This window comes from Artibeus jamaicensis, unplaced genomic scaffold, assembly GCF_021234435.1.
Source record: "Artibeus jamaicensis isolate MK-2021 breed Jamaican fruit bat unplaced genomic scaffold, CSHL_Jam_final contig_465, whole genome shotgun sequence".
NCBI classification, from domain to species: Eukaryota; Metazoa; Chordata; class Mammalia; order Chiroptera; family Phyllostomidae; genus Artibeus; species Artibeus jamaicensis.
This window is the reverse complement of record NW_026521843.1, coordinates 27,437,011-27,452,539: the sequence shown is the minus strand read 5'-3', so window position 1 is coordinate 27,452,539 and position 15,529 is coordinate 27,437,011. Positions and strand designations below refer to the sequence as shown.

General features: G+C 41.9%; 1 protein-coding gene across 2 annotated transcripts in view; it reads right to left on the bottom strand.

Annotated features, from left to right (window-relative positions):
• Window positions 1-15,529, bottom strand: part of CAMKMT (calmodulin-lysine N-methyltransferase) — a 337,237-nt gene that overhangs the window by 50,939 nt on the left and 270,769 nt on the right. For both annotated transcript variants that reach the window (XM_037161273.2, XM_037161274.2), the window contains exon 4: window positions 469-529. In XM_037161273.2, coding sequence (XP_037017168.2) covers window positions 469-529 — 61 coding nt within the window. The remainder of the gene's footprint in view (window positions 1-468; window positions 530-15,529) is intronic.

Sequence of the window (15,529 nt, the reverse complement as noted above, 5' to 3'; positions counted from 1 at the left end):
AGGAGTGGGCTGGCATCTTTAAATAATAGCTGTGGGGTATTTATTTATGAAAAATTCTGTAGTAACTTCCCTAGCAGAAGTTTAAAGAATATCTTTATTGTTTTTGTTTTTTGACCTTTACAATCAGTAAGGATTGATTAGAGCTTCACTTTTGTTTCCCCCAAATCAAAGTGAAATGAAAAGCTGCGAGTGGAAATCAAAAGTCTTTGACATAAAGCAACGAGCTTGCTGTGCAGTATCAGCGCCCAAAGGCAATTCAGGTTTTTTCAGAAGCAACATGTTTCCACTGTGAACTTTTCTCCTGTCTTTCTGTTTTCTTTTTCTCCCTCCCTCTCTCCCTTCCTTTCTTTTCTTGTGTGTTAAATTTGAAACAACTTAATTTGAAGAATGCAATTATAACAATCTTTAATATGCAGACACAATACCCATATTGGGCTAAAGAAGGTATCTGTAAGTGCAGCTTGGTACCTGAATACATCGCTGTGCCTGAGGCAGTAGTAAGCCAAAACCTCTTCCGCTGGCCAGATGCCTGGAAAACACGAGAGGATAGATGTTTTTTGTTGTTATTGTTGCACAAGTCTCTTCTGTACTCATTCTCCGCAGTCACTCTTTTAAGAAATGGCTTTTAAAAATAATGTTCAGTGCAAGCCATTTCAACTTGAATCAAACTTAACAGAATTATTACGAGTACTGTATCACAGGAGTTTCTTTTGTTGTTGATTTTTTAATCCTGAGATGTATAACCTGGGGAAATAGTATAATATTCTAAATAAATTTTACCAAATTTCAGCCACAACAAAACAGCAAATACAATAACAGCCAAATTACCAATATCAAAAGTTACATTTTAATAGTATTTCAGGTAGATTGTAGGGAGGTACATGGGAACCCTCTTTGCAGCCAGTTCATAAGCACCAATTGAAGCTTGCTGTACACGTAACCCATGTTAAGCAAAAATAAATGGTAAAGTCACCTATAGGAGCAAATAAAACCACTGAGGTCATTATACCTTTTTGTTTGATTCCATACAATTTTTTAAAATATGCACAGTTTTTCCTTTTCTTTCATCAATAAAAATCAAACTAGAATGTAAAATTAAGAAATTTAAATTTCACCAACTCTGGTATATCTTTATATTTAACAATGACCCTACCCACTAAACTCCATGGATGGGCATTTTCTAAACTCATCATCTGTGAGTCATTTATTTAGGAGACTTAAATAGTCTTTCTGAAGGAATGTGAATCGCTGAAAGAGGAGACAAACAGGTTAGGGAATGACAGTTCCTATTGGTTGTCACGTGATGGTAGGGTGACGAGTGCTTTTAATTTTTCTTTACCCATTTTGTATTTCCCTAAATTTTTACGATAAATATGTATCACTCTTATAATCAGAGTGAATGACAGCCTTATAAAGCCTAGGCTTTCCCCAGTGGTCAGACTCCGAGCTCAGGCTAGGCACGGGACACCCTGCACGGCCCGAGGCTGGGGTGCTGGTCAGTCCTGGGGAAGGGCAGGGAAGGCTGGCTGTCTCAGCTCTCTGCACTCTTCTGATAGGTCTTGATGCAAAACCGAAACACCTAAAAACACAGTTTTAAAAAAAAATCCCAGATTCATCTCTATCTTTGAGGAGTAAGAAATCCAAACATCTTTTATCATAAAAAGAATGTGAAAAAAAAAGGTAAAATCTTAAATAAATCAGGGGGTAAATATCCGAACAGCAAAGAGATGACTCCACAGAGCATTTGCTGTAGGAAAGCCGGGTCAGGCACATTCAGGAGCTCAGCAACCATGACCTTTCTGGTGGAAATGACCATGGTGGGGAGAAACAAAGTAAACAAGCAAAAAGTGGTTGGAGTCTCATTTAGGAATAAAGTCAGAGAGGCCAAGGCATGTAGCGGTTAAGATCACAGGTACTTTGGAAGCAGACTCACTCGGCTCCATCCCCACTCTGCATTTCCTGGCTGAGTGACTTTGGGTAGGTTACCTAACCTCTCTGTGCTTCTACAAGTTCCTTGTCTACAAAATAACCTAATTATGGTTTCAACTTCATAGGACTTTTTTTGTGAGGATTAAATGAGTAAAACACATGAAATGTATTTAGAACAGTTCCTCCTAATTCACAACAAGCTCAAAGAAAGTTCACTGTTGTTTTTAATGTTATTCTCCTGCACAGGGGGATAGAGGGGAAGAGAGAGAATATGTGAACCCCAAACAATTATTCCAACAACTAGAACAGATAGAGAACCTTTGACTTACCCATGAGCTTTGGCACGTCCCCCAAGTTCCAGTATCTGGCAACTTCCACATAAAAATAACTCTATAAAGGCTAAAGTTCACAAAATTCTCTGAAGAGGGAGCCCAGGACAGTGCTCCATACCCAGGTGGATGTAATCACCACAACAATGAATTTCTTTATACCTTTAGTAGATGGTTTTGACGTTTAAAAAATAATGATAGGAGAAGGGTATTTAACTAAAATTCAAGCCTTGGTTAAGCACAAAATGTGACTTCTCAAACACATAGGCTTTTAAAATAGTTTTATAATTTTCTCAAAAAATTACAGATTGGTTTTAAATAAATACAAAAAATTCAAAGCACAAAGTTAAAAAAAAATCACCTAAAATTCCACCAATAGTATATAATCACTGTTAACATTTTGGACACCATTTCAAAAAAAAATCTCTCTAAGCATAAAGACACTATACACAAATGAGATCTTATTAGGCAGGTATCCAATGATCGGATTTCGCCCCAATCAACACATGATGGATAGATCCTGATGGCAGTGTAACTATACTGTACCTCCATTACCATGTTTAATGACTGTCCAGATATTTTATGTCTCCATAGTCATTTCTTTAACTAGTTTCCTCTTGACAGACATTTAAGTTAGTTTCCAAGATTTTGGTATTATGAGTCATACAATGAAGACAATCCACCCCCTCCCCTGCAAATAATTTTTCTCCTTTGGTCAAATACCCAGAAATGGGAAATCTAGTCAAAGGTTAAGCACATTTCACATTCTGATATATCAAACTGTCCTTCGAAAATGTTTACCAAACTGCGCCCCTAATATGAGCATTTATTTTCTCAAGGTTTTGCCAGGATAGGGTTTTGACAACTTATTTTGTTTTTCTAACATGTTGTATTTCCAAATTTATCTCAGTGCAAATCAAAACTACAGTGAGATACCACTTCACACCCTCTTGGATGGCTATCATAAAAAAAACGTTGGGAAATAAATGTTGATGATGAGGATGTCGAGAGATTATATAAAATGGCGCAGCTACTTGGGAAAACAGTCTAGCAGTTCGTCAAAAAACTTAAGTGTAGAAGTACCGCACACTGTCACTCCTCAGCTCACATCCAGGACAAGAGAAGTCATCCCCACAACAACTGGCACACAACTAATCACAGCAGCATCATTCATAACAGTCAAAAACTGGAAACAACCCAAGCGCCCATCAACTAACGAATGGATAAACAAAACACATTATGTCCATGAAATGGAGTGTTCTGTGGCAATAAAAAGAAATAAAGTACTGATTCATGCTATAACATGGATGGTACATGAAAATATCATGCTAAGTGAGCCCTGGCTGGTGTAGCTCAGTGGATCGAGTGCAGGCCTGCAAACCAGAGGATCGCAGTTTGATTCCCAATCAGGGCACATGCCTGGGTTGCAGGGCAGTTCCCAGCAGGGGACGCACGAGAGGCAACCATACATTGATCTTTCTTTCCCTTTCTCCTTCCCTTTCCCTCTAAAGATACATAAATAAAATCTTAAAAAAAAAAAGAACATATTATGCTAAGTGAAAGAAGCCAGGCACGAAAGACCCTATGTTATATGTGCCCCTTTGCACGACATATCCAGGACAGGTAAACCCACAGAGACAGAGGACAGACTGGCGGTTGCCTAGGGCTGGGATGGCTGAGAGCAAGTAAGGACTGACTGCCACTGGGTGCCATGCTCCTCATCCATCCACCCAGCACCATCTTCCCAGTACACACAGACATATTAACATGTTGGTAAGATCTCGACTCATTGTCAACTTTATTCAGATCAGGAAATAAAACAGTCATTCAGTAAACTATGATTACTTTTTCTCTCATCTATAATACTTTTTCCACTGGCTTTTAAACTTGTCTTTTTCCCCTTCATTTGCTAAGATTGTATTCGGCTTCAAAATGCTATTGTCAATTTCTCCTCTTGGTACTCTGTTGCAGACCCTGTCCAGCAGAGTCTGCCTGTTGTGGTTTACGACAAGAATCAATGCACAGGTGACAACGATCCTGTGTGGAAAAAGGGAACAGGCACGACTACTCTCTCAAGGGGAGAGGGCCTGTGGTGCCTCGGCCACTCCCTCAAGAGAGGAGCGCCCCGACCCTTGCCTAGACAGGCTTTTATTGTTTTCCTGGGGTCTTACATCATAGAAAGATTTAACATCTATCACATAGAACATTATTGTCTACATTCTAGGTACAATCAAGGAAATAAAAATAGCATGCAGAGGGGGATGGCAATGAGCTCATTAGCTCTGTCCTTGGGAGAGCTCACACAGGCTTTGGAAGTTACCTTGAGGATAAACAATATACATTTGTTGTTTTAGACCAGGGTGAGGGAGTTTTAGCGAAAGCAAACCATAACAGTCTGTATGCATTTTCTAGGCCTGACTCCCACGGGAAAACTCGGTTTGAAGGTCTGGCTCCTGCCCACCAACTCGCATCTGTAGGTTTTCCATACAGAGCTGAGTCACATTTGCCAGGCCAAGACAAACCGGTCCCCTACAGTACTCACTCTCATTCACGCTGGGTATTCCATCAGCCTCATGGTGCAACGGACCGGCCCTGTCCAGACAGAACTCTCTATGCCTGCTGCACAGCTGATACCCTAGAATCAGTCTTCACTGCCATTTCAGGCCTCCCTTCGCCCTTCTCTTGTGTTGCACCTTTCGTTTTCTCTATCCCTTTGTGTTCCTTTCTTGGTTTACTTCTTCATTTTAGTGCAACACATGCTGCAGTAACTTCTTCTTCATTTTTTAAAAGATCTTATTTATTTTTAGAGAGAGGGGAAGGGAGGGAAGAAGAGGGAGAGAAACATCGATGTGTGAGAGAAACACCAATCGGCTGCCTCTTGCACACCCCCAACCAGGGACCTGGCCTGCAACCCAGGCATGCGCCCTGACCAGGAACTGAACGGGCGATTTTCCAGTTTGCTGGATGATGCCCAACCCACTGAACCATGCTGGTCAGGACCTCCAGTAACTTCTTGAGAAAAAGTGAGTGGAAGCTACATGTTTGAGAACTTGCATGATTCAGTGGGCAATTTCAATCTGAAAACTCCATGTTCTGCAGTTTTTTTTAAGTTTCTTGGGAAGTCCTTTTGATTATCTGCTTACCAACATTTTTATTTGTCTCTCTTCTCTGAACCTCTTATTATTTGGATGTTGGATCTCCTGAACTCATCCACTAATTTTCTTGACTTTTCTGTCCTGCTTTCCATCTCACTGTTTTTTACTTTCTTGGAAATTTCTTCAACTTTACCTTCCAATCCTTTTACTGGTCTTTTCATTTATGCTATTATTGCTAAGGATTGTTCTCTGAATATTTCTCTCTTAGAACATCTCATTCCTTCCTGTTTTATGAGTGAAATTTCTTATTTGAAAATATTAACTATAGTTTATTTTTAGTTTTCTTATCTTTGTATAGTCTGTTTTGTTCACATTGCTTTTTTCTGTATGTAGGTTTGGGTACCTGTCACATTAAAAGCTTTCCTCAAATATCTAGTAATTATTTGTTGTTTGCTTAAATGTAATTATTGAAAGATAAACAGGGCGATTGCAGGAGAGGAGGGCTGAGTGTGTTTGGGCTGGATGTGGGTGAAGAGGCTCAGCAACAGGCCTGCATGTGTTCACCTAATTCCCCCACCCTGCTTTTGGTGCCCTGTCCGATTTCTGTGCCTGGTGTCCCGCAATCCGAAAACGGAGTTTAACCCTCTGCAGAGAGTAAAACTCCTCTTCTGTTTGGAGTGCAGAAGGGGAAGTTGCCCAGTAGCCTGGAATGGGGATATAACTGCTTTCTAAACAATTTCTAATCCATTCTCCTTATGTAGCCTGCTTTTAGAACTTTAGAATTCTAAAAAGAATTCTAAAGAATTTCCTGGTGCCACCAATTCCTGTGCCTTTTGATGTATCAGAAATATGAACTGGGTGAACTCTCGACTTTCCCAACTGCTGGCTCGCTCATATCTGCCTAGTCCATGACCTCTCATTCCTTTGCTTTTCAGCTTCCAAATTATGCTCTTGTATGTTTCCTTACATTATCATCCTTGTAGATTTATGTCTTAAAAACATCCAGTTACAATGGTTTAGTGAGGGTTCTGGAAGGAATTAATTTTAATGCATTGTTCAACCTCCAAGCTTACCTGAAATCCAGAAATGTATGATCTTTTGAATGTAACTGTTTGTGGCATAGTTCTAGAATCTAAGACACAGGATAATATTCTTATCTCTCACAGGGTGCATCTTAGCATAAATACTTTAAGCTCTGAGTGCTGGGATTTTCATACACCTTCCGGAGAACAGTGACTAGCATGGCCTCATGGAACAGAGAGAAACTCACTGGAAAAGTGATGAAAAGAATTTCGAGGAGGATGTACAAGTCAAGGACACTAACGTGAAGTTTTTTCATGCTGAAGATTTTCATACTCCATTAATAATATTGTAGGGTTCTATTAATCAATTACTGGCACTTCTGCTCTGTTCCTGATGTCACCCTGTGAAGCAGAGCAGAATGACCAAAGAGGCATTTAGAGGGGCTAAGTATTGATTCCCCCAAAAGCCTCACAAAACATTTTAATTAATGGTTTATTTTAGATGGTGTTTTCTAAAACACAGGCCATGAATTAGGGTACTTCCATAAAAATTATTCAGAGGCAGAATTTCCCTTTTGTAGTGCTTTCTATAGAAATCGAGTTAGTTTAACTCCTAGGAGAAAAGACCCCCTTTCTCCACTGGGCCTCCATAACAGGACCAGCTAAAGGACTCCGTCTGGAAGAAGAACACCATGTTATACTGGGTCCCCATGGTCATTCGGTTTCATTTGTTTTCTGCCCAGCAAAGCATTGGTTCCCTGCAGACGCTTCCGTCAGAACTGGGCCTGTGAAATCTGTTAGACTCCAAAGGCCCACAGCCAACCCACACTGAAGTGTGAAGAACTAGCTGTCTGTGTAGCAATAATGACGTGGGGGGGGGGGGTTGGTGATATGATCTAGTTCATGTATGTGACCACTTTTTTGTTGTTTGTGAAATAGTTTAGGATGATTTTAAATGCCAAGTTCTGTGTTTAATCTGGAAACAAACAACTCATTCATTACGAACCTGGCCTAAAGTCTTAACGAATCCTAAAATTAACTAATATTAGACAACTTAACATCTATTACACCTCCTGCTGGGAATACAGAAAGGGAATTTACAAATATAATTAGGTAACTTCTTACCTAATGAAGTTAGATATTAAGAGACATGCATCTCTAGCTAAGCATGGGTTCTTCTATATCACTGTCATTTGAGAGCCTTCTGCTTGCTCACACTTCATTTCAAATGGGCCCTGACACCCAACAGCCAGCCTGCAACAAGTGGCACCGTGGACTCCCCCTCTCACTCTGACCCTTGTACTGGCCCCATGATGACAACACACACCGCTCTCACAGTGGAGGGACACGCTTTCTGTGATCAGCTAATGTCCACCCAAAACAGCTTCTTCCTTTACCTTCCTCAGAGTAAATGATCACGCCCACCCTGCAGCTGTCAGAAGTAAGGCCTCTCTAAAACCTGAGATTCAAATGGAGAGGCCAACACACCCCCAGCAAAGCCGCGATTCTTCTGGGAGAAGAAATGCACTAGCGGATGTTACTAAAATGCAAAGCTGCTTGTGCTGAAATGGGTAGGTAAGCCTTTCGGACTGTTTTTAGTGTTTACGCTCTGTCTCCTTTTTCTTAACCCTTTCTGCTTTGTCATTGATAACACAAATTCTGGGAATTTCCATTTCCAGAATGGGAATCCGTAAGAGGACTACAGAATGCTCCATAAATTTTTATTGGGCACCTACTATGTTCCAGGCCCTGGGGATCGCTAGGCCCATGGTCACTAGGTCTTTGGCCTAGTAGGAAAGGAGATGTTAAATAATGACACGAATAACATGCCTAATGACAACTGTAATAAATGCCATGGAGGAAAACTGGATGGTACCTCTGAGAATGTATCATAGGGGACCTGACCTGGTCAGCGGGGAGGTTGGAAAAAGTCCGTCAGGGAATTCATCCATGTAGAAATGAATGGAAGCTGAGACCCAGAGGATGAAGAGCCAAGCAGAATAGAAAAAGGGGGCCAGGGGTAAGGGGAATGGCTCATAGAGGGGGAGCCTCATGAATTAAAACTTTGAAGAAAAGGGCTTGATTTCTAGGAATGGAAATAGGGTCAGTGGAGTTGCAGAATGCATGAGAAAAGGAGAGAGCAGTTAGGGGCCAGATCCCACAGACTCAAAGGCCACGTTAAGAATTCGAATTTGCATCTTATAATAAATGACACATTTTAGGCAGCAGAGTGGTATGATCAGATTTACATTTCAGAAGATAAGCCTGGCTACTTTAGAGAATATAGATGGAAAAGGAGCAAAAGCAGGCAGGGGAAATTAGGTAGAAGGCTACTACGATTACAGAGGTATTGATGGTGGCTTAGGTGACGGTTACAGGATGTGAAGCCAAGTGAAAAGATCTTAGCTATATTTAGAGGGTACACTGACAAAACTTTATAGTTAATTAGATGAAGGAGGTGGTAAGAGAGAAGGAAGTGTCAAGCACGACTTAGGTGTATGGCACGAGTAAGTGGGTGGATGATGTACATCAAAAGCATATATGATTTTTCTTCAGTTTTATGGGAACTGGGGAGGCTGAATTCATGGTGAAAAAACACTAACTGGGGCATCTAAGCTCTGATTCTGGCTCTGCCACTAACAATCGGGGTGATACTGGGAAGTAATTTAGCCTGTCTGAGCTTCTAAACCCTCATCTGCAAAACAGTAGGCTTGGATTAGATTATATCTAGGAAGCCTTCAGGCTATAAAAAGCTATAATAGAGAACCAATCTCATGCTCCGGAGTTAGACACAGAGTTCAGCTTGAATATTCGCTCTTCTGGTTGCATGACCTTGAACAAACTACTTAAACTTTTTCTGCCTCGTTTATTAATCTACTCATTCATTCATTCCACATATAATTATTGGTACCAAAGCCTATTCTAGAAGCTGAGGATATAGCTGTAAATAACACATAACTCTTGCCCAAATAACTTTAATAGGGGCAACAGGGAGTAATGTAGACAATTTCAGACAGTAATGAATGGTGTGAAGAAAATAAAACACTACTGAAATGGAGAGTGACTGGGGGCCGGGGGGAGGTGCTACTTCAGCCAGAATTGCTGGGTGCTCTCAGTTCCTTTATTTGTTAAGTGCAGGCAATAAAAATATCTAATCATAGTGCTGTTTGGATGATCAAATGAGCTTGTAGGGCATTTAGAACAATGCCTAGCACTTAATAAAGTTGTTTTGTTTTTAATGTTAGTTATTGATGCTGCTGCTATTGCCATTTTCACTATTTTTGACATGTTTTTATCCAGGTAATTTTATTAATCATGATTCTATTTTTATGATATTTTCAGGGAGATTATTATTTCCAACAGAATACCCATAAAATCAACCCAAAACTTAACCTTGGGAAAATCTGCCCTAGCAATGGGAACTCTGAATTCTATACACAAGGACAACACTTGTTCTATACTCATCCTCCCGATTGGCCCCATTTACCAACGCGCTCAGGACAATAAATTATTAAGTGTGGGCCTCCCTCTGTTTGTGGAGCCAGACCCCAGAGAAGGTGGGCTCACCTGGGTGAGAGGGAGTGTTCACACAGCCCAACACAGCAAGCAGGTGGAGTGGCCCTGGGACATTCTAACACTTGTTGGGTGCTGACTGCTGCTACCCGGACGCTAGGAGGTGGGTGAGGAAATCAAGGCACTGAGGGGCAAGGAAGCTTCCCTCTAAGCCGGGCAGGTATTTTGTCAGAGTTGGAATGTGAAACTAGGTTGTCTGACTCGAGAGAGCAGGGACTCCTCCCCTCTAGATCGCAAAGCACACGAGATTGCGATCATGAGGGCCCACGTAAGTCTTTTTGCCACCTCACCTCTCCTGTTCCTGGAGAAGCTATCTGAACTCACAGGACAATGAGCCCATGGAAGGAGGAGAAATAGAGGGGCACCAAAATTAACCAAGTGTTTCAACAGTAAATTCTTCTTAACCACAAAAGGGGTTAGTTTATGGGCATGATTTGAATATAATACATTCAAATTTCAAACTTAAATTTTAATTTGGAGACCTAGGAGCATGATGGTACGGGAAAGATGGAGGGAGCCCCGGCCCCGCCCTGACGCTGAGACGGGGAGGGGAAGGCAGCCCGCAGAGGCCCGGCCATCAGCCTGAGGGTCAGTTTTAGAGTGGACGCTGGGAAAGCAGCTAAGTGACAGATGGGAAATGGAGACAGAACACGGAAGGTGCTGAAGCACCACTGAGGAAAAGGAACATGGCCACAGCCACAGCCACAGCCACAGCTTTAGCAGCTCCTACGGGGAAGACATGAACTTGGGAGACAGCTCTGAGGCTTATTATCTTTGTGACCTTAGTAAGTCACTTACACTCTCCTGACGACAACTCCTTATCTGGAAGCAATAATACTATCTACTCGCTAAGTACAGATGTGAGGGTTAAATGAATTAGAAGAGTGCAAAGTAAGTACAGTTAAGGTTTATTGTTACTAGTGCTATGCTTAACATTATGTATGGAACCCTTAGTACTTGGCAAATGCTGAGCTGTGCACTTTACGTGGAATATCTCACTTAGTCCTTAAAACAACCCTATAGGGTACATATTGTCACTATGGCCAGCTAAGGGGCACCTCGAGGTCCATGAAAGCATAGAGAGCTTAAATGGCATAGCCAGGATCTGAGCGCACTCATTCAGCCTCCAGAGCGCAGGTTCTTAATCCCTGCTGCATCGTCCCAACCCTGGCACCTGGTCCCGGAATCAAGAGAACTAGTTCCTAGTTCTCACGACTAGGTCAATAACTAAGTTGGGGCTCCAGTTCCAAGAATAAAATGGAAGGGTGGAATTGACTTCTGAAGCCTCTGTCAACTCCCAGTCCAATGACTACAGGTGAATATATTTGTGCATTTCCAAACAAAAGTTACACAATTGTCAGTGGGCTATAGCCTGTGACATTTTAAATGCTTTTTAAACCCTCACCTGAGGATATGTTTATTGATTTGAGAGAGAAAGACAGAGAGAAAGAGAGAGAGAAATGTTGGTGTGAGAGAGAAACATCAACCCATTGCTTCCTGTACATACCCTAACCAGGGATCAAACCCGAAGCCTAGGCATGTGCCCTGACCAGGGATCAAACACACAGCTTTTGGTGCCCCCGACTAGGCTCCAACCAACTGAGCCACCCAGCCAGGGCTAGCCCATGACATTTTAAAGGAAATCAGATTGGTTAAAAACATGTTATTTGTACTATAATCTCAAATTTAAATCCCTACCAGGAAATGTTTTAGATAGTATTCAAAACAGTCTTAGAGAAGGCAAGTCTTCGTGTCTATCTTAATTGAATTAGAACTGCCTTTGTTAATTAAGTCTCACAGCTTCAGAAAAGAACTGCGCTCCATCTACATGTTCAAGTCATGATGGCTTTTTATTTAGTTAATCTAGCATATTAATAACAGACAACTTCCTCAAATGCAATTCTCCCTAATACTGAGCACGCTTCTCAGCCACGTGCGGCATTTTTTTCTCCAACACATTTTCTCCTCTTCAGGGGAAGAAACTACTCTGGGACAGAAGACATCTCCCCGCGGTCTCACGGCACAGGTAGAAGAACACTTCCCAGAGCCAGCTCCCTGGGCCCGGGTGAGAAGACGCTCCATCCGCATTGGTTAGAGAGCGTGTCTAAAAGTGAGGAAGGTGGAGAGAGCAGGAAAAGCCAGAAAGTAGGAAAGGTGGACCCAGAAAATCAGACCACGGAGCTCTTAGCGGAAGAGGAACCGTGATCTGGGTTTTCCCAGAAACAGCACAGTCTTCCCACAGTGAAAAATAAAGAGGAGAAGCAGGAGGTGGAGGGGGGAAAAGATTTTCATTGCCAGTTTTACTCCATGTAACGCCCTCCCCCAAACCGTGCTGTGCTCACTTTCCTCTGAGTGGGGCCATCTGCCATCATTTTGATATCACCATTTTTCCTTTTAAAACACAACTGTGGCCCTGGCTGGTGTGGCTCAGTTGGTGGGAGTATGGTCCCATGCATCAAAAAGTTGTGGGTTTGATTCCTAGTCAGGGCACATACCTAGGTTATGGGTTCAACCCCCAGTCCGGGGGTTGCATATCGAAGGCAACCAATTAAGGCTTTGCTCTTCCTCCAATGTTTCTCTACCCCCTTTCTCTCTTTATTTAAAAAAAAGCAATAAAAAATGTTATTGGGGTCAGATAAAAATTTTTTTAAAAGGAAGTTGCTGAACTCTACAAAATAAAATAGGACTGTGCTGTGTCTTGAAATGTCATGTAAGAGCAGCAATGTGTCACATGGAGCAGAAAAAGGAAGAAAGCATTATAAATAATTGTAACCGTTCCTTGTCTGAGCCAGTGAGCCACTTGGCCAACATGACACACACCTGGTACTCGGCACACCCAGGAGGAGCAAGGAGAGTGTGGCCCCCACCTCCCGAGCTCCCTGCGATTCACGATTCACGAAGCTCATTTCTAAAGCAGCTTCCCGCCTCCGAGTCCAGCGTTATCTCACCGCCAGGTGAACACTGTGACTGAATTCAAAACAAACTGAAAGCCTGTTTTCCACGTGGAGTAGTGCATGCCCTGCACATTTGGGAAAGCCTCACAGGAGAGAAAACTGTACTCGGGAGGCGCATGCTACGTGTGCCAGGTGATGCCGTACATTCATTAAATAACCCGGGTATTAAGATTCGTACACAACAGAACTTATCTATCAGTGTTGTTTGGGAGACGCAAACCCCAGCATTTCAAAATTGCCTTTAGAGGTGCTGGCACCTGGAGGGGAGGGGAGGTCAGGATTATCATTCCACTGTTACCTAATGCTGCTGTGTCTCTTGGTTGAAATGGGAGAGACGCCAGGGATACACACTCACAGAGGAAAGGCCATGCAAGGACACACAGAGAAGGCCTTCTGCACACCAAGGAGGAGCTGAACCTGGCAACACCTGGATCTTGGACTTCCAGTCTCCAGACCTGTAAATCTCAGAGCTCCATTTCTTTGGGGTTGGTTATTAGAAAACGGTCTTCACTCCCCATTCCTCCTCTTGGGCCCACGTGGCGAGGGAGGAAGGAGGAGAGCTACCTTCTTCCTGCAGGAACTGCCGTTAGCAAGGTCCAAAGAGGAAAACACCATTCAGCACACTGACTTGGTAAATAAGGCAACATGTCATTGAGACTCAGTCTAAACTTCCTTAAAACAAACCCTGCTCTGCCATTCTATCTGAAAATAAATGGATGATATTCGGATATTCAGATTGCTTTAAAAAAAATAAGGATGAGAGTTGGCTGAGAATCTCAGCTGTGCAGAATGAGCGGGGTGGGCTCTGTCCTTCCTCCCCCTGCTCATTTTCATGCACGGATACGAAGGAAGCACGACAGGCTGCTCTCCAGAAATGTCTGCTGCTGCACAAACTTGGGCGGCGCCCTGCAACTAATGGGGAAATGGAGTGCGAGGCACGTCCAGGCTGTGAACACAGCGGTCTTGCTGCATAGGGGCCCTGTGCAAATGGCTCCAACCAACTTGTACGATTATCTTTAGCACCTTTCTGTTATTTTTTTTTAAGAAATTAATTTGATTTCATTTTCTTGCCCCAGTTTTTCAAATAGTCATTAAAAATTAAACACCACTGGGCAAAGCCTTTTGTGATTATAGCCTCGTTCTTCTGCAACAAGCTGGATCTATAAATTCACGTACCATTGTAGATGTAAATTACAAAATTTATATTCAACTATATTAAAACATCTATTCCAAAAATGATTACCAGTTGTGAAAAGCAGACAGGCTTATCACTTGCTGTCAGTTGTTCATGTCTAGTTAAGCAATAATGTGCTAAAACTGCTCTTTTGTTTTGTGGAAGAATTTTGGCAATAGAAGAAATGAACACTCAGTTAATAAAAACTCAGGCTGTTCCTTGCTTTGATGGAGGAAGCAGCTGCCTGTTTTCATTCGCTGCAGAGCAGCAAAACCCATCAATATAATAAGCAGCTTAGATGCATCCATCCACAGCATCTGTAAGGATATAGGGCTATTCGCTCAAAACCAATCCCTGGTTTAATTTTAACAAAGATATGTATGACATATTTGAAAATGCATTACAATAGGTTTTGAAACAGGAACGATTTCTCTTTCTTTTAAATACTTTTTACAGATTTGAAAGGTTAGTGTATACATAGCTGAATGACAACGATGAGAAAAAGGGGTCCAAACGGTGAGGCCGTCCTAAAACAAGAGCCACGAAGACAGCAAATCAAGAGGTGGGTATTTGGGTCCTTTCAAAATGGAGGTAATTCATTTGAATGAGGTTTCAGTCAGTTGCTCATTCGAACAAATATTTATTGAATCATTACTACATACTAACTGGGGCTACATACTGAAGCCGCATTTCCTACTCTCAGTGAGTTCACTCTTTGGGGGAAAGGACAGACACAAACCCGTAAGTGATACACGGCAGTAAGCACAGTGATACACATGCACATTTTCCCATTGCCTTTTTGGATTTTTAAATTCAAATAGCCACAGAACAGAGTGGAAGCTAACATAAAAATTAAAATTCAATGCTGTCTCCTCTGTTATACACACACGTCATTAGAGACGTACTTGAAGAAAAGATAATCTGCATTTAAAAACTGAATTGCATTTAAACTCACATCAAACTGTTTACTAGTGTAGCCAAGAACTGCCACACTTTGGAGAGCAAGTTTTAGGAGTTTAAGTTTTGTTCGGACAGCCTCAAACTTTAAAGGGGCCAGTAGATACTTTTACATGGTCACGAATGCACCACACAGCAAGCCTAATAGGAAACACAAACTTTAAATCAACTTACGATGTCATATCACAGGCTTTGTCTAATAAACATACCAGGAGATTATTTTTGCTTTATTTTAGTACCAAGTGACAGTCTAAAAAGTCAAATAATTCTAAGTCCTCCTTTTTCTGATTTAATATCCAATGAGTGAGCATGTCAATGTGACCCCATAGGAACCTGTCCGATGATGGTGCTCGCAAATGCAGGGTTAGCTGCCAGCTTCTCAGCTATCTAGTCTAAAACCAGCATTTATTTGCTGAAACACTGAGCAAATGCTCCCCAAAATGTAGACCTATCTAATTTAAACATGTTTACTGCAAAGCACATGCACCTGAGTTTT